The sequence below is a fragment of the Miniopterus natalensis genome, chromosome 14 (assembly GCF_054644295.1).
Source record: "Miniopterus natalensis isolate mMinNat1 chromosome 14, mMinNat1.hap1, whole genome shotgun sequence".
NCBI lineage: Eukaryota > Metazoa > Chordata > Mammalia > Chiroptera > Miniopteridae > Miniopterus > Miniopterus natalensis.
The window spans coordinates 41709395-41734426 of NC_142094.1; the positions used below are offsets into that span (position 1 = coordinate 41709395).

At 35.0% G+C, this 25032-nt stretch overlaps 1 protein-coding gene across 2 annotated transcripts in view; it reads right to left on the minus strand.

Moving 5' to 3' along the window:
* Positions 1-25032, minus strand: part of HPSE2 (heparanase 2 (inactive)) — a 403699-nt gene that overhangs the window by 344686 nt on the left and 33981 nt on the right. For both annotated transcript variants that reach the window (XM_016219880.2, XM_087824495.1), the window contains exon 3: positions 23350-23511. In XM_016219880.2, the coding sequence (XP_016075366.1) occupies positions 23350-23511 (162 nt within the window). The remainder of the gene's footprint in view (positions 1-23349; positions 23512-25032) is intronic.

Sequence of the window (25032 nt, forward strand, 5' to 3'; positions counted from 1 at the left end):
ATCTAAAGAGGGTTATACAGACACTGCAACTACTATAAGTATAGCAGCTTCTTATTTGGTAAACTGAAAAAAAAAACAACTATGCTTATTTGAACAAATAATTTTGGGATATTTTGTCTATAATAAAGACAGGAAAAATGGGCTAGAGGAGACACAGAGAATAGTGTGGTGATGGCCAGAGGAAAAAGGGGTGGGGGATGGGTGAAGATGGGCAAAGCGGGGAAATGGGGACATCTGTAATAGTATCAACAATAAAAATAAAGCCTAAGCCCGGCCAGGCATGGTTTAGCAGTTGAGCATTGACCTAGGATCCAGGAGGTCATGCTTCGATTCTCCGTCAAGGCACATGCCCGGGGTTGTGGGCTTGATCCCCAGTAGGGGGCATGCAGAAGGCAGCCGATCAATGACTCTCTCAACATTGATGTTTCTATCTCTCCCTCTCCTTTCCTCTCTCTGAAATCAATAAAGATATATTTTAATAAATAAATAAATAAATAAAGTTTAAAAAAGAATCTACATATCTAGGTACTGAGCAGATTTGGAGAAAGTATAGAGGAAATTCTTTCAGTACTGTTGTCCAGAGCAATTCAGAGAAAGATGTCTAGAGACTTTTTTTACAGTTTTTCTGTGCATTAAGAATGTAACAACACCAAAAACATAACCAATAAAAGAAAAACAAAATGATAAATTAAATTGATCAAAAGTAAGAATTTCTGCTGTTTCAAAGACACTGTTCAGAGAATAAAAAGACAAGCCACAGACCAGGAGAAAATATCTGGAAATCACTTATCTGGTAAAGGACTTTTATCTAGAATATATGAAAAAATTCAATAATAAATCAGCCCAACTTTTTAAATGGGCAAAATATTTGAACATACACTTCTCCAAACATGATATAATGATGGCAAATAAGCTCATGAAATGATGTTCAAGACCATTTTTCATTAGGAAAATGCTATCTAAAACCACAATGTGATACCACTATATATTAGAATAACTAAAATTACAAAGACTGATAATACCAAGTATTGGCAAGAATGTAGAGCAACTAGAACTTCCATACAGTACTAATGGAAAGTAGAATGATTACAACCACTATATATAAAAAATAGCTTGGTAGTTTCTTTAAAAGTTAAACATATACTTGCGAGAGAAATAAAAGTATATATCGACACAAAGACTTGTACAAGGACATTCAGAGCAGTTTTATTTGTGATTTTCAAAAACAAAAAACACACAGATGTCCATTAACAGGTAAATGGATAACCAAATCATGGTAAGCAGATACAATAGATTATTATTCAGCAATAAAAAGGAATGAACTTATTAATATGTGCAACAATGTGGATGAATTTCACAATCCTTATACTGAGAGAAAGAAACCAAAAAAAAGTACACACTGTATTATTCCATTTATATAATTTTTTTAATGAAATCTGAAGTATGATGACAGAAAACAGGTCAGTGGTTGCCTGCAGATGGGGGAGCCAGGATGGGGCAGAAAGAATATATTACAAAGGGGCATAAGGAAACTTGAGGAACATAGATGCGCTCATTACCTTGATTGTGGTGAAGATTTCATGGCTTTATATTTTTTATTCCTTAAGTATGTGCAGTTAATTATATATTCGTTATATATCAATAAAGCTGTTAAATTTTTATTTTGTATTTTAAAGACTAAGTGTCTTAATTCAGTTACACTTTTCTGCTATTTCTCTAAATAAGATACTACAGAGACTAGTCATGTGGAACCCAAGTTATTTTGGGGTGTCAACTGTCATCCTCATTTTACAGATAAACAAAACTGAAGAACCAGAGTGGATAAACAACTTGACCAAACGCACTGACATTGTAAACGATAGAGCCAAGATTTGAATCTAGATCTGTCTGGCTTCAAAGCTCATGTTCTTCACATTGTTATAATCTGTGGGAAAAGTGTAAAACAAAATGGTATGGACACGACACTGTAATTATCTAAAAAGAGCAAAAATGAAAATATTTGTCTTAAGCTGTTAAGATAAAAGATAATTTCTCATTGTAAAAAGATTTCATTTGGGTTTTGAGTTGTTAGCCTAATGTTCCTTGTGTGACACTACTTTACTGTACCTAGTTTAAACTATTTTGGCCAAAAATCCAATAATACCAATATAAAATGCTTTTGTTGCATCTTAATTATTTAGAAAACAGTATAAATCAGGCTTATGGCATGTGGGAAATAAATGGCTTGAGGACAAATACCATGATACATTTCCTTCGTGAAGCCACAGACTCTGTCAAGATGAGAGGATCTTTGGCATTGACTCTGGAGAGCCTGCAACCAAAGTACTCTTAGGTATATGAGAAAATAAAGTTTAGAGTTCATCACACTGTTTTGCTTGGCATTATCCTGACACTGCTCAATCATTTTGTAGATCTGAGTGATGCCAAGTCTACATGTTTCTGATTTAGTTCTACTTGGCAAATCAAAGTGCTGTTTTATGAGTGCTGTTTGAGATTTAAGGCAATACTCAATTGGTATCCTTTGAAAAAGGAGACTGAGTCAGAAACCACCACTCAAGTGGCAGATGGGTTAAAGATGCTTTATGCAAACCAGTTCTATCAGTATCCACTGAAGTCCATGCTCTTGTCAAATGCATTCCCTTAGAACATACAATGAGACTTTTTTCACATTTATAGGCCAAAATTCCTCTTGCAGCCACATCTTGCTTCAGTTTATTTGGAATAAGTTTCTATCTCTTTTATATAATGTTGATTGTAGGACATTTGAAGCCATGTTGCTTGAATTCTAAGAGTCAAGAAATGCAGTAGAGTTGACAGAGAAATCAAGTGCAGAGAACATGAGACCTGGGCTGGTTGAAATGCTTACATTCAAAAGAAAATAAATGAGAAATAAATAGGAAGAAAAGGAAATGTGCATAATCACAGATATTTCTTCGAAGGAAGATGAGGCTGAGATGGAGTAAACGGAGATAACCTAGATGCCTGGAATTTTAAAATATTGCAATAAATTAACACAGTTAAATGGAGGGGTGTTAATTCCATTTTCTCTCTTCCTCAGTCTTACCCATTTTCATGTTTCTCTCCAACTCCAAATTTCTTATCCTATGCAACATGAGAAAAAGTGTGGTGCAATGAGAGGGGTTTTTTAAATAAAAAGGAAGAGGAGGAGAAGGAGGACAGAGGAGAAAGAACGAACTATATGGGAAGGAATGGAAACGGAGAGGAGAGGAGATAAAAAAAAATAGTATGAAAACATCTGAGCACCTGATAAGTTTTAATCACTGAAACAGTTTTAAAATATAGTCCCCAAATTTTTTTACTCTTTCCATCAATAAATGGGCATTGTATCCCTTCCCCTTGGATCAGAGAAGTCTTTTGACTGCTTCTACCAACAGAGGATAGCAGAAGTGATATTATGTGATATCCAGTATTCAATCATTAAAGACAAACAGCTTCTACCTAGTTGTTTGGAAATATTTGCCCTCTGAAAGGTTGTTCTAAGGACTCTACTGCTTGGTACCTAACCACCACATTGGGAGAAATCCAATTCATATTGAGAAGCCATACGTAAGTGCTCTAGTAAACAGGCCAACCTGAGTTCAACCTTTGAGTTATCCTATCCCACGGATCAGAAATGTGAATGAAGTCAGGACCAGTTTCACAGGCATGCAACCTGTACAGTCACACTAGGGCTCACACTCAGGGGGACCTTATGTTCGGTTTAATCTCTATTGTTGCCATCTTAAAATTCTTCATAATTTTATCTCTGAACATATTTTGTAAGTGAAATTCAATGGGACAGTGGAACATGAGTGAGAGCAGAGGGGATGCACACAATATTCATGTCCTCCACAGCTCCTTGCTGTTCCATTAGCATAGAGCTTTTGTGATACTCACTACACAGCTTCTATAACACCTTGCAGTCAAAGCCCTGTGCTCATAAGGGATCTGTGCTTGGTTTAATGTTCTGATGTCATCACTTTAAAATTCTTAATGATTGTAACTTTGAGCTTGTGTTTTGTAAGTTAAGTCCATGGGACAATTCAGCATGGGCATGAGTAGAGGCTATATGCCAAGTATGCATATATCACCCACCTCCACACTCATGCTCTCTCACTTGCCACTTCTTTCACATATAGCCTTTATGCTGCTACATCCTCAGGTCATATAAACTTCAAGTGATGAAGTTGGAGGGGAGAGAAATTCTTGACTAGAATGTTGTTCCTAGGAGGACAGAGATTTTGCCATCTTTGTTTACTGCCAACGTCTAGTGCTTGGAACAACTAGATACATGTTATTTGTTGAATGAGTGAAAAAAATGAATTCACAAGGAGCATAAACACCATTAATTATGCCATTACTTTTGCCCTATTTCCTAGGAACCTCAAAGTTCCTATTTTCCCAGATTCTAAATTAAGGCCTTATCATGCAAAATACAAAAATATTTGAAGGTCAAAAACTACATTATGTCATTTGGTAGCAAAAAAAACCACAGAACAAATATGTGATTGCTATATGTAGAAATACATATAAAAGAAGAGAAAAGTTAATCTTGAAGCACTGATCATGCCTTTAATTAGAACTCTGGTGCTCTACAACTAAAACAAGATTTGGGAAATTGTGAAGATGTTTGAACAATAAAGTTTTTGAAAATAGTCACTATATAGAAAATCTAAGGAAACCAGACATACTTCACCCAGAGGCACTGAGCTTTTAAGAATTTAAAAATATGTTACACTAATAATAGTGAATGGATGTCTATTTCCATTATAATAAGATAAAAGGAACAGCCTTCAATCATAGCAGGAGATCGTTAGATTGAGATCCTTAGAATTCACATCGCAGGGATGTGAAACACTGGAGAAGACTTCCAAAAAAGATACAGATTCTCCTTTCCAGACTTTGATGAAAAGAATATCCATCTTTCTAAGATTGTTTAAGTGAATTTCTGCCAAAAAGAATGTGTGAACTAGATAACTTCAAGGTCACTATTCTAAAAAATTTTTAATCAAAAGCAACTGATAAAAATAGGGCTTTTCCAAGTACTGTACCTAAAGTAAATCCTATAATAGGTCTAGAAGATTTTTTTTAAACCCTCCCTTTCATTTTATATAATCTTACATTTAAATAGCATTTCACAATTTACAGTGAGCTTTCATACATTTCACTTCTTTATTTTTATTATGCCATGGTACCCCAGATTTCCTACCTAAGTTTAAGTGATAAAGGAGGCAAGAGAACAGATCAGAAATCTTGGTTTTAAAGACAGACAGGCCCCATACATGATGAACAGTGTGATTTCACACAGTATGAGAACAACAAAGGGAGAAGACTGCAAAGATAGATAGGCCCAGGGCACAGAGAACACTAACCAGAAGTAAAGGTCTTTTCTTCCTCATTCTAGACAGCACTATTCCTCAGTGCACTGTGAGCAATCCAGAGAGCAGTGAAAAGTCCTCCACCCTTCTCAACTATCTTGTCATTTAATTTTCTTAGAAAGAGGTGTTTGTTGAGAGAAACCCTGAGTTTCTTTTCTTCAACAAATATGCTTTTGGGTCAATAATAGAAAAGAAAATGTCTCAGGGGGAAAAACACACAAATGTCAGAGAATACAATGAGAATTTTGCAAAAGGCTGAAAAATCCTGAGCCAGAAGGCATTGTTCGTCTGAAAATCTGACCTAAATTAGGCCTACAAAGTTGCATAGGAATCTGGGAAAAGGCTTTTTTTTAAGTGACTGCCCAAGGTTCTCCCCCAAGAGAGAACCATTACCTCATTTTCAATCTGAAACAAAAGTTATGGCTATTGGAAAAAGGTCAGAGCCAGGTCAGAAGTCTGAGATTTGTTTGGCTTGTGCCCTTTTCAGAGAAAACCATAAAACTCAATTCCTCCCCATCCTGAAATAAATGCTAGGCAGAGTAATGTTTCCATAATGTCAACAGAATGCCACAGAGAAGCATTTGCTTTTCTTGGTAACCAGTGTATTTAAGGGCACTGAAGTCCATATTTTCAATTCCAGAGAACTAAGGACAATGACAATAATGTCAAGCTTTTTTCCTTTCTAAGGAAAATGCTGGAGGAAATTAAGATGTAAAGTGGCCTTTTTTCTTTGCAAATATGTACTGACTCCTTTTCGTAACAAACCACTTGGTGCGTATTAGTTCACAGGTAGGTCAAAGATCCTCACAGAAGAAGGATCCAAATGTTCTCAGGGAATGCATTTTTCCTTACACTCAAGGGGTTATTTTTAAAAGTTAGACATTTCTACAAACAAGCCAACACTGAGCCTCCCTGGGGAACTACTTTTGATGGGCAGGTTGGCTCCACTGGTTAGAAATTTATTTGAATGAGGCCAATAATTTTCATTTTATCCCTCAACAGACAAAAATTCTGAAAAGCAGAAACAAAAAACAAAAAGAAAATAACCTGGTAAGAGTAGGGATAGCACTTCTTGTACATGCATGCCTCTGGTTCCTAGCAGAGTGATTGAGTCTGAAGAAGTTTTAACAGACAAGAACCTGCAAAAACAAGCCAATGAACCAACGGGCCAGTCAATGCTGCCTGACACACAGAAGGTACATGTAAAAGTAACACATTCAGCAGTGAGAAAGATCAGCTACATCTATTTTGTAGTTCTGCCTCTCTTGCTCCATTATCCTTCCTACTTCCCACTCAGAGTATACCTTGACTGCTAACTTTCCTCTCTACCTGCAGCACCCCTCATTCCTGCCTCCTCCACCACACTTCATTGGGGCTGTAGGGTTGAAGCAAGGTGAAAGGACAGAGAGAGAGACACAGGAATCTGCGTGTGCATCCAGAGTGAGATACTGGTGCCTCAGCACTGGCCAGCAGCAACAAAGAAAATCCAGGAGGAGGTCTCTCTTGCTAGGTGCAGCTGTGACTACTCAATATTGAATCATGGAAGAGAAGAGAACTTGGAGCTTATTTAGACCAGCTCCTCATTTTCAAAATAAGTAATGTAAAGTCCAGAGAAGCAGAGTAATTTATCCAAGTCTGTGTACTGGTGCTAACACAGAGGCCAAAGATTATTTCCCAGCACCACAGTTTGCCAGGATGGGACTAGCTGCATGCCTATACTGATAACATTAATCATCTACAAGCAAGAGAAAACTACAAGAAAATAAGAGCTAAAGGCTTCATGTATCACTTCTTCACACAAAGATTTCACACCACCCTTTTCCTCCTTGAATTCTATGATAACCATCATATTGGTTCACAAACCTGTTTATTCAATATTAAAACTTTCCTGAATGGGTAGAGAATCATATTTATGGAAAATAGTGAAAGTGAAAAAATAAAAACTACATGTGAGTATAAGAGGCTTAGAGATAATATCTGTGAAACTACTTTTATTAAAAGAAATGACTGGAATTTTATCCTGATTTAGACTGAGACTGGACAAAAACATTAAGAAATATGAAGTGTTTTCAGAGCAAAATCCAAATTCCTCAGCTTGGCATTCTAGGGCCACAGGTTGGTCCTAAGTATTTTATCTCCACTATTACTACTCAATGTTCCCTATGTTCTAACCACACCAGACACCTCACTGCTTCCCAATATCCATATCAAGCACTCATCTCATTCTTTCTTCAGGCTCTCCCTGGAACACTGTTCTCATTATTCTATCTACACCTCTGTCCCAGTCAAAACCACATTCATTTTCAAAGTGTATCACAGATGAGCAGGGCTACTTGGGGCCTTTCCAGAACAGCAGGCAAATTTGAACATTTTCTCTCCCACTTTATTCTCCCCCAGAATTTTGTTTATATGTCTATTATATAATTTACCACACTCTTTCTTCTGTGCATAGTGTAGTATGTCTACTCCCATCATTAGACACTAAGTTTTCGGCCCAGAGTGCCAGCCCTGAGACTATCCTAAAGGAGTAACACAGTTAATGTTTCTTTAACTGAACTGAAGTTGGGGAAAAAGGAAGCATTACTATATAATAAGCATTAAACAACCTAAATACACAAGAGCATTTCTATCTGACAAGTTTAAATGATGACCTCTATATATATTTGAATTGGATTTCTTATAAAAAACAAATTTTCCTAATCTCATCTTTCATTCAAAGGACAAAATGTGTTTTCACAAAATGTGTGTCACAAAATGAGGATTCCCTTGTATTTACTACTATGCATAAAAAGAACCAATTTCTCTCCTTCTAAGGACTGACAAGTGCTTGACCTCCATCCAAACACCAAACCAGAAGATCATACAGAGGATCATTTTCCCATTTATTGAATTCAAAAGATTCCTAGCAATTCTCAAACTTTAGACACCTTCATTGTGGAAAATGTACCCACCAATGGATGAAATGTAGCTAGTTTGTGGAATGTTTGTTTTTTTCTGTATTATTCCAAATCTAAAATTATAGAATGAAAGTGATTTTGGAATGTTAGGGTTTAGAATTTTAATTCCACTTCATTTAGAAGTATAGAGCAGGCAAAGGATTAAAACTTCACTAGAGTCATCTCCTACATGTTTGAAAAATCATGTGTACTCTTGAAAATATATTTGCAGGTCGTAAATGTTTGTAAACTTAAGCAGTAATGGAAAGGACACTTATTTTGCATCCCTGGGACATCTTAATCCATCAGTGTTGACATTACCACAGAAAAACTTCTCTTTCATGGTTAGTAACTTGTCCCTCTCAGCAGATCTGTGATACTTTCTGGCACCCCACACAGGGAATTATTTAATTTAATTTCCAAGGGCCAGATCCTGCCCCTGGATACATGTAAGCAATAAGTATTGACGTCAATGGAAATTCCGGGTGTGCGTCTGAGGGCAGACTATGGTCCTCTGCATATTCCTCACATGACTGCTGAATTTCTCTTTGTAAAGACTGGTTTAATTTGGCTCCTTTTCTCTTAACTGAGTACACAATTCCAGAAGTGATACATGAAGGCCTTGATCAGATGAAGAACTTCACAGCTGGGTGGGATCCTGTGTGGCTTTTTGACGTAAGGAAAGTATTAGGTTTGAAATCCTTTATATTCCCTGGTCTACTATTACCCTGATGACCAGCCCAGAGCATGATTTTTCATCCAGATACATCTCCTAGTTAAAGAGAAAATAAAACTGAGATTTCAATTAATGCTGATAATTTTAAAAAACAGCTGTTAAGAGAAAAAAAAAGCTGCACACAATTCCAAAACAACTTGACTGTCTTTAGCTATTAAATCGTTGTCTTTTTATTTTTTTTATTTGTTGTTTTTTCACTGAATTGAACTATACATCTAACAATTCCAAACACTTATGACCTTGCATACAAATATAGACAAATTGGTAAAGTGGCAATCTAGAACTACCTGGAAACACAAGACTCATCCTACACCCACTCATTCTTCTTCGTCTGATCTCTAGCCTATGCTGCCATGAGCACACTTTTTCCCCAGACAACTGCAAGTCTCATTGTTCTGGTCTCCTGTCCCCCTATCTTGAATACTATCCATTTTCCACAAAGGTGAAAAACGATCTTTTAAACTCCAAATCTAAAAATGATACTCTCATTAATATAATCCAATGATTTTATAATTGGCTTCAGACAATACAAACAATCCATTATCTAAACTGTCCCAAAATTGCAAATTCAGTCAAATTATCTGGATCCCTGTACCAACCAATCAATCAAGTTCAATAAGATTTAGAAACTCGGAATTAAGCTCTGATTTCTTTACAATTTTTAAGTCCCAAACAAACAAAACAACACAAATCCTGAGTGATAACAAACATGTTACTTGGTAAAATAGGTGCAATGCATAATTTTAAGAATTAAAATATATCCAATTTATTTCGATTTAAAATATAACGAAGGGAAAGACATATCTTTTATCCAAAAGGAATGTTTTTGTGATTGTGTAGGCCTTGAATTCATCTGAGGAGCAGGAGTTCACATCAAGAACTGATTATCAAAACTTGACTGAACTTCGCATTTATTATCAAAATAGACTTATAAATAATTTCTTCTAAAAATTCTTATGTGGAGATCTCAATCTCAACCCCATTTCTGACGATTCATTTCAATATTAAATGCTTACTTTGCAGGCACTGGATTTTCAAAGAATAAAACATTTTCCCTGCCCTCAAAATTATTTTATCTTGTTTGGCAATTCTTAACCAGATTATTAAAACCCAACTCAGAATGCTGTGATGCTTTCTCGTTATTTTAGGATCATTATTCTAACTTGAAAATTTTCTAAGACCATAAATCATCTGCCCCCCTCCCATACCTTATTTCCCAAACCTCTCTTCTCATAAATTCTCTGAATACATCTCCCTGTTACACTCCTCTTGCTCACACCTCTCCAGCCACACTGTGCTCCTGGCTGGTTCAGGAACAGCAGACATGCTCATGGCTCAGGGTCTTTGCCCATGATATTCCATCAGCCTGGAACTCTCTTCCCCTACTACCTGATGACTTGCTCCCCAACTACTTTAGGTCTTCCTCAAATGTTGTTTCCCAGCAAGTTCTTCCTCAACATCTTACTAAAAACCGGATACCTATCCCAGCACTACCTCTCTTTTTTGCTTTTATTCTTCTCCATAGCACTTTTCACCATCTAGCAAAGCATGCATTTTATTCATGTAGTTTATCTTCTAAAATGACCATTGTTACATTCTACAGCAATTAAAACAGTGCCTGGCACATACTGAATCCCCAATAAACAAGTTTTGAATGAACGAGGGAAACTTGTTCCAGAAGAACCTGGAGCATTTGGGAATCTACTGAAACAAAACTTCCCCAAAGCATTAAGTTATTATCAGAATATTCTTCTTTCACAAGTATAAATTTAAATATCTATAAATGCTATATAAAATTTAAGTACACTTGCTTAGATAAGAAAGACATAAACCAATAAGTAGATGAACAGGGTAAGAAAAAAATTTCGATGATTTTAACATGGTGATCAAATGTGTAAAAATATTAATAAATTTTCCAAGTCATTTTTTTATCTGTATGTTATTATTATATCTTATTCCATTACTATTATGATAGTTTTATATAGGCTGAAGTTCAATTTTTTCAAATTGTGATCAAAGATTTATCTGCATCAAAAACATCTGAGGTGCTGATTGGTAAAAATGGAATTTCCTGTCTTCACTCAAGAATTATGGAGCTACAGCCTATAAACCTGCATTTTTTCCTAAGAAGTTCCCCAGAAAATTCTTATGCTTACTTAAGTTTGAGAACTATTGCTTTAGTCCATCAGTTCTCAAAACCCACTGTAGCCACATCTGTCTAAGCCTCCCTTCCACAGGACTCTCACTGAGTCCAAACAATCTTTTAATTCTATCACTTGGGTTTTTACCTCAACTAGAGATTTTTTAAAACTATACTTTCTGCTTTTGATAGTAATAAGTCATCAGAGATGTTATTTACAGACCAACATTTCTATCAGTGACAAAAGTATTCCTTTTAAACTATTAGTCCTTAGCAGCTTCTTGTAATAGCATCCCATAAAATTAGGAAATGAAATAGAAGTTCTAAAATATACTAACCTTATTTTATGTACTCAAAGAGACAGAGCTACAACTAAATTTATTAAGCTCCTACTATGTAGTGCATTCACTACCTCATTGTAACATGAACTTTGTGAAATAGGGTAAGTAACATTATGTTATTTGTCCAGAGCCACTTAGCTGGTACCTGCAGAGCAAAAACTGAACCCAGGACTCCAGACGTTAAGTCCACGATTATTTCTAGAATATACATAGCTTCATCAACCTATAAATAACAGAGGTCTTTAAAGTCACGGCCATTACTTCACTACTTGCTGTGATTTTGGCCCAATTCTGTTTTCTTAAAAAGTGAAGTGGCTCGAGGAGAAGGAGAAGGGTACAAAGTCTCCTACACATGTTCTATTTTGTATTCTGTGCTTCCCTTCCCTATTGTGCTGTTTCTTGATAGCTCTGCCAGCATATTCTTCTGCCCCAGCTGCTCTTAATTTACCTTTTTATAGGGGCATGAATGTCATTACTATGTTCTCTAATTCAAATGTTCTTGATATTGCAGTTCAGCTATATCTTTTTTTTCTGGTCCTTTTTACCATGTTCTCTTCTAATAAAGGACATGTTGCTTTGTTCATTAACTTAAAACAAAATTCATTAGGGGTTTTTAATTCTCTATAAGCTTTCCTTTCAAAGTTCTTTAAATTAAAAGTTACTCTTATCTTTGTTCCATGCATGAGCTCAAATGCTAAGAATCCTGACGTTTCGAAACAAATCCTTTTAGATGGTATTTTCAAAAGTATATTCTTCAGATCATCCCAGTCTCAAGACATGCAGAGGAAGTGGGAAGGTAGAGGGGAGAGAAAGGGTTATTGATCAATAAGATTAGGAAAAAACACATTCTATAGCCTCCTCACTGAAATTCATAAGTATATCAGGACATTAAAGGCTGTGATAAGTTTTTCAGTGAAAAAAATGGTTTTAATTCAATATTTCCCAAACCTGCATAACCATGAAACCTCCCTCCACCACTCAACACCTAATAACATCCCATAGAATTTACTACATGGTAAACAAAAGATCCAATAAATGTACAATGCCTACTAAATAATAAGTGCTCAATAAATAAAGCTCAAAAATTATTGTTTTTATCATTAATAAGCAGGTCAATAAATGTCATGACTCATCTAATCCATTACTCTAAAGATGGCAAGCTATGGTCCTATGTGCTCAATCCAAAGCACCTCCACTTACCTTGGAAATAATGTCAGTTTACTATTTCCAGTGGAAAATTCATAAGGGAAAATATTTAGTGTATGCCTTCTGGGTTGACTGATCAAACTTTTGTATTTGGGGACAATCCATACTGTGAGGCTCAAATATTTTCCAGGAATTTTGTTTTCTCTAAATTGTGGAAAATGAAATAAAATGTTTTCTTTCCCACAGGAAAAAAAAAATCCTTCTTTTGATTAAAAAACTTTTATATCTCCTCAATCCCTAAAAAGCTAATAAACAAAGCCTCTTTTACAATTTTAAGAAGCATTTGGATATTTTGGTAATATCAGAAAATCCATCTTTTACTATGTTTTTAGATTTCTCTAAAAAATCTGGAAAATAACTAATCCATTCCAATTAGTTCTATAGCTTTACTTTTGCAGTAAACTCTAGCATTTACTTCTCATAATCTAATTTCTCTATTAAAATAAAGAGGTCAAAAATTTTTATTTTGCTGTAAGTTTACAAGCTTCTTTTTATAGTGATTAAATACTTTGTAATAATAATCCTTGTAAACTACTTCCTTAAGCACAATATAGTTAACACCTAGGAACATCCCTATATTACAATACTGCCTCATAATTAAGTAGGGTTTTGGTTTTATATTTGCAAAGTACTGCTATGTACATTATTTCATTTAATCTTGAAAACAATCTTATGAGGTAGATAAACAGAAATCATTATCCTCATTTTACAGATTAAAAAATGGGTTCACAGGAATTAAGTGACATGTCCTAAATCAAAATGCTAGTAAGTGGAAGAACTAGGACTGAATCTCAGGTCTTCTGCTTTTAAAAACGCAGACAGGGAAAGTAACTGTCTCATGAAGTTGTCAAGACTGAAACAGCTGGGGGGAGGGGGAGGAGTGGAGTCTTCTATGGCTGTAACTTATTGTTGAAGGTTCTGTTCCTCCCTCTGAGCCTCTCTTTCTTGGAGCTACCTATTTTCCATTTCCAAATTTAATCCAGTTTTAACCTTTTGTCATTAAGTTCTGTCACAAGATAATAGTGAGTCAAAAACACACACCTCATTTTAAGAGGGCCTATATATTTTGCAAATATGCTGAAATTTAATTCCAATTTTTTTAACCCTTCCTTTCACAAAGCTTGAATCTCTCTTATTAAAACTTTCTTAATATGATGTAATAAATACTGAACGAGTGCTTCTTATGTGCCTCTTTTATTCTTAATTCCCCCTCATTACGTTTCTCACTAAAGAATGCAAAATAATCTGGTGTACTGGTATTTAGGTTGGTAGAAAACCTTAGTTCTTAACAAGTTCTTAAAACAGCCAACCACTCCATTTATCACATTTAGAAAATCTATTCTGAAATCTCTATCTTCATAGTTTTGGATTCTTTTTGCTCTTCTGATTGGGTGGTTTTTGCTTCCTCATGTTCCAAATCTCTGATTTGATTCTCGCATCCTCTACTCTACTGTTGATTCCCTGTAAATTATTCTTCATTTCACTTGGTGTATCCTTCATTTCTGATTGGTCCTTTTTTGTGTTGTTGATGTTCTCACTAAGTTTCTTGAAGTTCTCATTAAGTTTCTTGAGCATCCTTATAGCCATTGTTTTGAACTCTGTATCTGGTAGTTTGCTTGCTTCCATTTCCTTTAGTTCTTTTTCTGGAGATTTCTTCAGTTCTTTCATTTTCCAGGGACTGAGTGACTCTTTTGCTTTATTTTACTAATCCTTACAAACATCTTAGATAACTGAAAAATCCAAGGTTCAGAGTGGTAGAAAGATTTATGAAGTTACCACAAGTTAACAGCAGAGCTCAAATTTGTTTTTGATTGGTTTTATCTTACCAAACTGTGTCTACCAGAAAAGAAATTTAGCTACCCAAGAGTAATATTTGCATTTGAAAGCATAGTAAGGTTAATCACAATAATAAATCTAACATACAGTATACTGAACATTTACTGCGTGCCAGGCACTGTGCTAAAGTACCATGTACATAACCTCATTTAATTCTCAAACAACTCTCTGAGGTAGGTAAGATACAGTCACCATTTTATGCCTAAGCTTTAGCATTAAAGCTAAAGAGAGGATTAAAATAAAAAACTTGCCCAAGATGAGAGGACTGGTAAGTGGCTATTCTAAAGTTAAACTCAAACTATCTGATTCCAAAATTCCCATGTTGAACCAATACACAGGTGGAATTAAAACATGTCCAGCCACTTGTGCATTTCTGCACCAAGGGACCACTATGGTTCCTTCTTTTAAAAGAGATTAAGAAGATCTCTTATCATTTAAGAAGTTTTTTCACATTCATTATTATTCAAATACAAGAACAGAACAGTATTCCTCTAGTTTTGACACACTCTGAGATGACAATTTCCAAAAATAATTCTAATAGAAAAGCAATGCACATCTTATTACCCACCTATTAATGATGGAGACATGGAGGCTTAGAACACACTAATAATTAATTTACAGCTGAAAAGTCTCTGCTAAGAGAGGATTTCCCTGACTGCCATATCTAGAGTAGTCCCTGCTTCAAAACTGCCAACCTCATCACTGTCATAGTGACAGCCAATAGTTGAGTTTGACTTCTATGAGCTAGTGCAGATATAAGTGCCCTGGGATAAATGGTGGACCAGAACCAGACCTACTAAATGGGGGGGGGGGGGGGGAGCATTACTGGCCTGCTACCAGAAGCAACAATTGGTGGGTAATGGCAGGGAGAACGAGTAAGAGGAGCTGCAGAATACTTAGAACTGAGGCAGGCCATGTGGCCCAGGGACTGGATGCACGACACCCCAAATATCACCACAGAGCAGAACCAAACACCACTATAAAACCTGGTCCTGGACTAGGAACACCAAGGGCAGGACAGAGACATTCTTCAAATTGCTAGTCTGGCACAGTTGAGCACAGAGAAAGAAAGAGGGACAGAAGAAAAACAAAATGGAAAGACTACTAAACTATACATACTAAACAAAAACAAACTTTAAAAGCCCAAGAATACATTTTTTGCAATATACATGACAAAATATTACTATCCCTAACATATAAAAAGATCTTATAATTCAATAAGAAATTGATCAAAAAGTAGACTAAAGAAATGGATAATTCACAGAAGAAATAAAAATAGCAAAGAATAACCTCACTAGTAACCAATGAAATGTAATTAAAAACAACAATGCCATATCAACTATTATCTATTACACTGATACAGATAAAAGGATGGAAAATAATCAATATTAGCAAAAGACAAGATAAATTAATTCTCTCATTCATTGATGGTGTAAGTATAATCTGGCATGACCTTTCTAAAGGTGATACCATTCCTTTGACCATTCAAAGGAATGCATTAAAATTTTAAATGTTCATTCCTTTGACATATGACTCATACTTCTAGGTACTGCACAAAGATATATATGCAGTGATGCTCATCACATCATTTATAATCATGAAAAATTAGAGACAACCATGATATCTATCAACAGAAGACCAGTAAAATAATTATAATATATTCCATACAATGCAATATCTAATGTGCCGATTACAAAGAGTATGAGCCTATATTCCTTGATATAGAAAGATGTCCACAAAATATTAAGAAAAAAACAAGTTACAAAATAATAAGCATGTATTATATTACTTGATTTGCATAAAATGTGTTAGTATTTCCTATATGTTTATGACTCATGTATATGTGTATTATATGGATAAAGAGATATCTAAAAGAACCAGAATATTTTTATCTCTATTATTATAATAAATAATGTCATTCTCATCTTGAAAAAATATATTTTGACTTTAAAGGTATTGATTTTAGTGAATATACAGATGTTTACACATGAGATAGTAAAGTCATTTTCATTAAAATAATGTGAAAAGCAGCTTTCAGCATTATTTTTCAAGATACTTTTGGAAGGTTTTTCATAATTAAAAAAGAAAAGAAATGGTAAAAATTTAGAAAAGGGGTATATCTACCTGTGCCTTTAATCAATAGCTTCTCTTTACACTGAAAATAAGTTATAAAGAGAAAGAAGTTCACTCTTAATATCACCAAAAGTATAAATTATTACAGAATAAATTGAAGAAGAAAAGTATAGGAAAAAATTTTTAAATGTTATCAAATGACATAAAACAAGAACTGAATAAGTGAAGAGATATTCCATGTTCTTAAACAAAAGACAATATCAGAAAAATATCAATCCTTCCCAAATTAGGATATAAACGTATTGCAATTCCATTCAGAATCCAGTAATGAATTTTCTTGACCTGGAGAAAATTAAAAATACATTTCAAAAAGTAATTATATGAGAACAGTCATGGAAACCTTGGAAACAAGAATGAGGGAGTGGTTAATAAGCCTTACCAGATTTCAAATTAGTATAGCAATGGCACAACAATAAAGACTAGAAAAATTACAGAAACTAGAGTTCAGAAATAGGTACAAAGATATGTGAGAGTATAATACATAACATATAGGATGTTTCAATTTAGTGGGAAAAGAATGTTTTATTTTAAAAACAGTGTATGCAAAGCTGGCTGGTTACTTGGAAGAAAACAATGCTATATACTTACATCATACTATGCATAAACATAAATTCCAGTCATAGTTAAAGATTAAAGCTCTTAATTAAAAACAGAGACAAAAAATAAATGATACCCATGGAGGAAAATGTTTTGCAATACATATTACAAAGGATTAACATTCCTAATTTACAGAGTACTTACAAACTGATAAGAAACAGATCAACATCCAATTTTTTTTAAAAAAGCAAAGTATATGAGTAGGCAATCCACAAAACAGAAAATGCAAATCACCAATAAATATGTGAAAACATACTCACCCTGGCTATAGCCAGTAAATTACAACGAGATAATAGTTCTCACTTGTTACACTAAAAAAGACTGAAAAAAGCACTACTGCCCAATGCTAATGTGAATGCTAGGAAATAACTGCTATTATACACTGCTAGTGGGAATGGGAATTGCTCTGACCTTTTCTGAAAATTACCCAACAAGATGCATTAAAATTTTAAATGGGAATCATAAAAGAAAAATTTCATACATTGAACTTCATCGAAATTGTTTCTGCTTTTCAAAAGAAACCGTTAGAAAATTTTTTTAAAGTCACAGAGGAAAAAAGTATTTGCAAATCACAAAGCTAATGGAGGACATATAGCCCAAAATACATACAGAACTCTCAAAACTCAATAGCAAAAAAACAAAATTCATTAATATTTTAAAAATGGGTAAAAAGCTTGAACAGACACTTCACCAAAGATCTATAGATGACAAATAAGCACATGAAGAGAGATGCTCATTATCATTAGTCATAAGATAAGTTGCAAATTAAAACCATGAAATACTACTACATGTTCACTAGAATAGCTAAAATTTAAAAGGCAATACTAATTGTTGACAAGAATGTGAAGGAACTAGAACTCCTCACACACTGTTGGTGTGATGTAAGATAGTACAGTCACTGGAAAATAGTCTGACAGTTTCTTAAAAAGTTAAATAGACATCATAAAAGCAAGCAATCCCACTCCCAGTTACCTACCTAAGAGAAATGAAACTCTATGTCAACACAAAGATCTGAGAACAAATGTTTACACTGGGTTTATTCCTAATCACTAAAAACTAGGAACAAACCAAATGTCCATCAACAGATGAATAAATAAATTGTAGGATATTCATAACACATTACTCAATGATAAAAAGGAATGAAACACTGATATATGCAACAAGATGAATGAAGCTCAAAAAAAATATGCTAAGTGAAAGAAATAATACACACACAACTACTTTTTTACATGACATTTAGGGTCAAATATCAGATCAGACACACCTAAGGACTGGAGATTGGGAAAGGAGATTGACTGTATAGGGAAATAAGAGAACTTTTTCTTTTCTTTTTTTTAAACTTTATTTTTATTGTTAACACTATTACAGATGTCTCCATTTTACCCTTCCTTTGCCTACCTCCACCCAGCCCCCACCCTCACTTCCCTCTGCTCATCACCAACCACACTGCTGTCTGTGTCTATGGATTATGCATATATGTCCTTTGGCTAATCCCTTCACCTTCTTTCATCCAGTCCCCTTCTCCCCATCTCCTCTGACAGCTGTCAGTCTGTTCCATGTGTCTATGCCTCTGTTTCTATTTTGTTCCTCAGTTTACTCTGTTCATTAGATTCCACATATAAGTCAGATCATATGGTATTTGTCTTTCTCTGACTGGCTTACTTCAATTAGAATTAATAATATCCATGTCCATGCATGCTGTCACAAAAGGTAAGAGTTCCTTCTTTGTTTTACGGCTATATAGAGAACTTTTAGAGTGACAGAATCTTGTATATCTTGATGGTGGTGGTGGTTATATGACTATATAGTCTGTACATTTGTCAAAATTTACTTTTTCTGCATGTAAATTATACCTCCATAAACATGAATTTATAAAATTTAAAAATACACATCTTTTGACCCAGACGTCCTTTTTGATATGTCTCCTCCACATAAATAAATGGGTCAATATAGATAGAAATTAATGGACATTAATAAGAAAATAATTAAATAAAGTTATGTTATATTCAGTACTACAGAATATAATGTAAATAATTAAGAAGATCTGGAAATAGTCCTTTGGGCATTATGGTTTGTGGGAACTGAAAGAACAGCTCTCACTGCACCAACCTGAGCCCTTTCTCTTAATAGAAGTTAAAAAAATGGGTCACAACAGGGTACTATGAACATCTGGAGTAATGCCATCCATTTATAATGGTCATGGTTCTGGCTGCCTGGTTATTCTTGCCCTCCACGAGTTTACGCCCTAAACAAAATCCTAGAATATGTGTTGCCCCTTAAAGGCCGACTTTCAACTTTTATTTCCTGTTTTTCACTTGATTATAGTATAAGGATCCAATTTACACTTCAAAAGGGGGGTGAGGTGAGATGAAGTGAAGTGAAGGAAGACAAATAACTGAATCTAAACCTATAAAAGTTATTTAACTGATGTCAAAATTATCCCTTAAAAAAGAGTCTTCATGCTAATTCATCCATTCACAGCAGAATATTTTCAACAAATTTATAGAACATTATTATTAGATTAAGAATCAGGAGAGCACACACACAATAAAAAAAAATCATGAGAGCCCTGGCCAGTATGGCTCAGTTGATTGCAGCATCGTCCCATACACCAAAAGGTTTCGGGTTCAATCCTGGGTTGCGGGTTCAATCCCTGTTGGGGTATGTACAGGAGGCAGCCAACTGATGTTTCTCTCACATCGATGCTTCTCTCTCTCTCCTTTCCTCTCTCTCTAAAATCAAGGAGCATGTCTTCGGGTCAGGATTAAAAAAAAAGAATCATGAGAGCACAAAGAAATGGAAGGCATGATCCCTGTTCTTCCTTAAAGGCTCCTACCCAACTTCCCCTTACTGTCACTCCTCAGACTCAAGAAGCTCCAGGATAAGCAGACATTCAGGTGTTGGTGAGTCAGTGTGATAAGTGCAGTATATGACTCATCACCATTTAAAACAGTTCAATCACAGATGTTATACTGGAGGTACTCTTTCACCTTCCTGTAGCCCTAGGGTTTACTTCAAAACTTTCTGTTAGGTGAGGCTATTTCCAATACCATGTAAATCATTCATATTAAGACATGCTTAGTATCATGCAAAAATATAATCTACTTTTCTAAAAGTATGATATAATGAGGAATACTTCAATAAGATATATGCATTAAAGAATTATTATTAGTTTTCATTAACTGGGAAGTTACTAGGACTGTAGAGTTGTTTCCTTTTATTAAATGGTCAAAAGGCACTCATCTGAGCGGTCAGTATCTTTTTAAGAGTGATCATGAGCTGAAATAAAGAACATGAAGGCATGCCTCTCACCTCAATGCTAATAGTCACATCAGATAAAGATAAAACATCTAAGAATGAGGGCTTGCTTGTGACATGAAGCCAACAACCAATATTTTTTAAATGCTTATAACCATCTGACATTTCAATCACTTTATTAATTTCTTACCATACTGACACTTCGATCACTTAATTGATTTTTTTCCTATACTGTGATCTTAGTTATCCAATTTCAAAATAAAGAATATACTATTAACTGACCAGGAAATAATTACGACACACTGCTACCCATATACATGAAATTCTGTAAATAACTGGGAGAGGTGTTTAGGGGAGGGCAGAGGTGTGAAAAAGTGATTTTCTGAGATTTTGGAGGCCAAATTCCTCATCCCGTTCCCACATAAATACTTTACTGTAGATATCTCAAACATTATGCCAGAGTTACACAAAATAAGTGGAACATCACCAAGCAGAGCTCCTAGAGTAGGTGTTCTGAGAATGTTGGTAAAGAAAGTCACTTCATCTGAGAGGTCTCTGCCCCTTCAACCTCACCCTCCTTACCAATATACATTCATCACTGAAAAGGGAAATATTTACAAAAGTTAGTTTAGTTATGTTTAAATATTATGTTTAGCTGTCTGGAGACCATGTTCTCAAAATTTATACAAGAAATCAAGGATTAAACTTCATAACAATTAGAAAACCACGCTGTGTAAAATCAAAGACTTAGTTAAAGGACACTAAAATAGTTTTACCATTGGTGCTAAATTGAAATGACTCCATCTCTTCCCAACACCTGGAACCAAAACCTTTTGAACTTTCATGTAAACACACTGGGGCACACCAAATGCTCTGTCTGCAGCAAGGTACCACCTCTGCAAAGGCATTGGGTGAAAAATGTGGAAAATGCCTAAGGACTCTTTGAAGCAGCTTGGGAGAAGTGAGAGCAGGAAAGAGGCTCTTCACTAGGGTAAGTTTGTTTAGTGGAAAGTAAGCAAGTTGTCAGGGTAAAAGTTGACAATGTTGATTCCAACAGTTTGAACTGCGAATAAACATCCAAAGGGATTATGTTACTGAGAATTAGAAAAGATTCCATTGAACTCAATAGAACACTTGTATTTTCAAAGATAATATGCTGTTGAGCCACACTCTGGATCCACAGTTTAGGGTTAGAATTACCCTAAGCCCTTTCTATGCCATGTTAAAGAACATGGGGTCTGACCTCTCTCTTATATGTGCTTAAAATATTAGAATAAGGATAGAATAAAAATATTTCATTTCCAGTAACAGAATTGGAAAACATTAAATACATGTAGATTTGTACATTTGAGATAAACTGGAGAAATCTATGTTCTTCCCAAATATCCAAACACAGTTTCACTCACCAATTTAGGGAAACACATGCACTGGCTATAAATCACTTTTAAGTTTTCCCTCTTTAATGACCTGTCAAAGAGCAAAAAACAGGGCCTATACTTATGAAATCCATAATCATCTTCTCTGCTCACCAAAGCGACATTTAAATCTGGCTTTCATCTCATGCTAGAGTTTTCTACCAGGTACAAAATAAAAAGTTGAAAAACTTGTTTTTTTAAAAACGCAAAACAATTTGGTTGCCACTCAGCAATTCCTGGTGAAATGCCAGGAAGCCTGTAAAAAAAAAAAGTTAAAATTCCTAACTTGGACTTTACAAAAATAAGTGTGAGATGTTCATAGCCTGTCAGACAATCCATCTTTTTATTTCTTAAATATTCATAAACAAGGGAAAATATACACTTTTGATTTGTTAAATTTTATTTGGATAAATATAATGCAGGTCTGTCTGCCTTGCATACCCTCAAAAAAATGGTGGTAACTTGAGCTGCTCTTGTTAATTCATCTCAAGTCCCTCATGATTCTCACATTAGAGTCTGCTATTAGAATCTTTGTTTTATTGATTTTTTTACACAGAGAGAGAGAAACATCAATTTGTTGTTTTGTTTATTCACCCATGCATTGGTTGATTCTTGTATATTCCCTGACTAGAGATTGAACCCCAACCTTGGTGTATTGGGACGATACTCCAACCAACTGAGCTACCAGGCCAGGGCCTGCTATTAGAACCTTTTCCAAAGCTTGACAAAGGCATGTAACTCACATACTCTACCAGCAAAGTTTGCAGGCAACCCTGCAAAAAGTTGTTTCTCCTTTGAGCTCTCACATATATTCACTTCCCTCATAGAACCAAGGATGTAAGGGAGTATGGCTCAGTCTCATAGCCTCTTTGCTCTTAAAAAGAAAATCAAATTCCCCGGATATTTTCAAACTCCACAACGAACAGAACATTCTCAGCTCTGCCTGTGGATCATTATCTCTTTTACATTTCATCTTTATATTCACTGGGTTCATAGAAAGGACATACACAGAAAGAAGAAAATAGCTGCTTCTTAGACACCAAATTTAGTAATTCTCTCAAATCTACTGGCACACAACTAAAAAGTTATATTTTTATAAGGCTTCATTAGGTTTTCATTGGTTCTGTCTTTTAAGAACACACATGCTGAATCGCCCATAACCTCAAGCCAAAATACATCTGCAAACTACAAGAAATGTTTTTTATAGGAAGACAAGAGTCATCACAATTTAAAAAGGGATATAGTGAGTAAAGACAGACAGATGTGGATTCATCTGGATCCCACTTTAGTGTCTCCCAAGCACCAAGTTGCTAACTGATGGAGGCCATCAATCTACAGTGCTCTGAAATTCCAGCCGGCTCCAATAGCCTTACCTGTTAATATGAGATTACTGTAAGTATTGGAGAATTGCTCCTTTAGAAGAACCAGATGCATCTGAGCTGCCTTCTCCCGTTGGAGCTCCAGCATAACATCAGGGTGCTGGGCAATCTTACAGCCTTTCTGTTTATCCAAGGCAACATCACTTCGAACAATGTCTACAAAAAGAAAGAAAAAAGGCAGGAAACACAAATGAAAAGCAAAAAAATAAAAATTAAAAATAAAAAAAAATTTAAAAAACCCATACACATATCACAGTTCTGTTTTACCACAAGATGACAATTTATAAACTATCAGTATTTTCATCAGAATTAAGAAATGCAGAAGTAATAAACCTGAGAGTCTCCCACTTGATACATCCTCCAAGTTTCTCTGCTCATTTGCAAATTCTTGAAAGATTTTTTTGTTTCTTATCTCTCTCTGACCTCATTTAAGATTCTCACTCCTCTGTTCCCCTTCTAAGCTCACCTCTAGTACTTATTTACCTCCTGAGGCCTTTTCTTAACATCTTTTAGCCTTCTCCATGGGTAAAAACAATCCAACTTTGTCTGAACACTAGTGACTATGAAGGTCATTTCATCCACTTTATGCCATAGGACCAAATGATAGCTCCAGCATGTGTATTTAGGACACTTGGCCTATTTTCAAATTTACCTCCCAGCCAGCCTACTCAGCTCAAACTAGGGCTGCCATTCTGTGGGTTAGCTGCTCAGAATTTCTCCTGATATTTTCTTCATATACCTCTGGGTACATTCTGACTCAGTAGATCCTTAATCTAGAAGCATTTTGTGAGTCGCTAAAGAAAGCAAGAGTAGGGCTAGAGTCACTTTTCAGATCTTCTTCCTTCCAGTTATTTTCCCATTAGTGATAGGCTCCTTTTTATACTTTTTATACAGTACGAATTCCACTCAAAGTAGATGTATTCTCCAGAAAAGAGCCTTCCTCAAAAACAAACATTCATCTAGAATGTATCCCAGTTACCAGGAAGCTTTCATGCCCTAAAGTTATTTGTTCCATTTTTACAAATTAAAATATAACTCAGCTGATTATCATAGAAACAAATGATATTATCAACAGCAATCTGGATGACAACTCTAGAAACTTCGAGTTTTACATAGCAAACTAAAGGATTTTAGGACAAAATGCTAAAAAAATAACTGCTCTGCCATTGTTGACATCAATGACTTTGGAAGGAAAATAAATGAATGCCCATGTTGATGGTACCAGTAGAAAGATTTGGTTCTTTAAGCCACGCTAAATGGCATTTAAGAAAAAAATTGGGTATGTGTCCATAAAGGGAGGAACATCATTGTGGACAAATAATCTTCAAATCTATAAATAAAGCCCTAAAAGAGAAGCCCAGATATTAATAAAAACCCATGACAATGAGGGTTAGGATGTTTGGTACACAAAGATTAGCCAGATGTGGGAATGGTCTTTATTCATTCTTACATAAAAAAAGAGGAGCTGGTTGGAAGTAATGCAGTATTTATACCTAGATATATTTATACCAATTTCTAGAATGTAGGCAATAAAGTGAACTCATTTAGCATTCAAGTAACTAATCTCATAATTTTTTGAGGCTTTAATACAAAATTAGAATAAATTAAAGCAAGGATACACTCTAGTTTAAGACCAGCAATAGACAGCAAGAGAAATATAAATATAGTTTACATTTA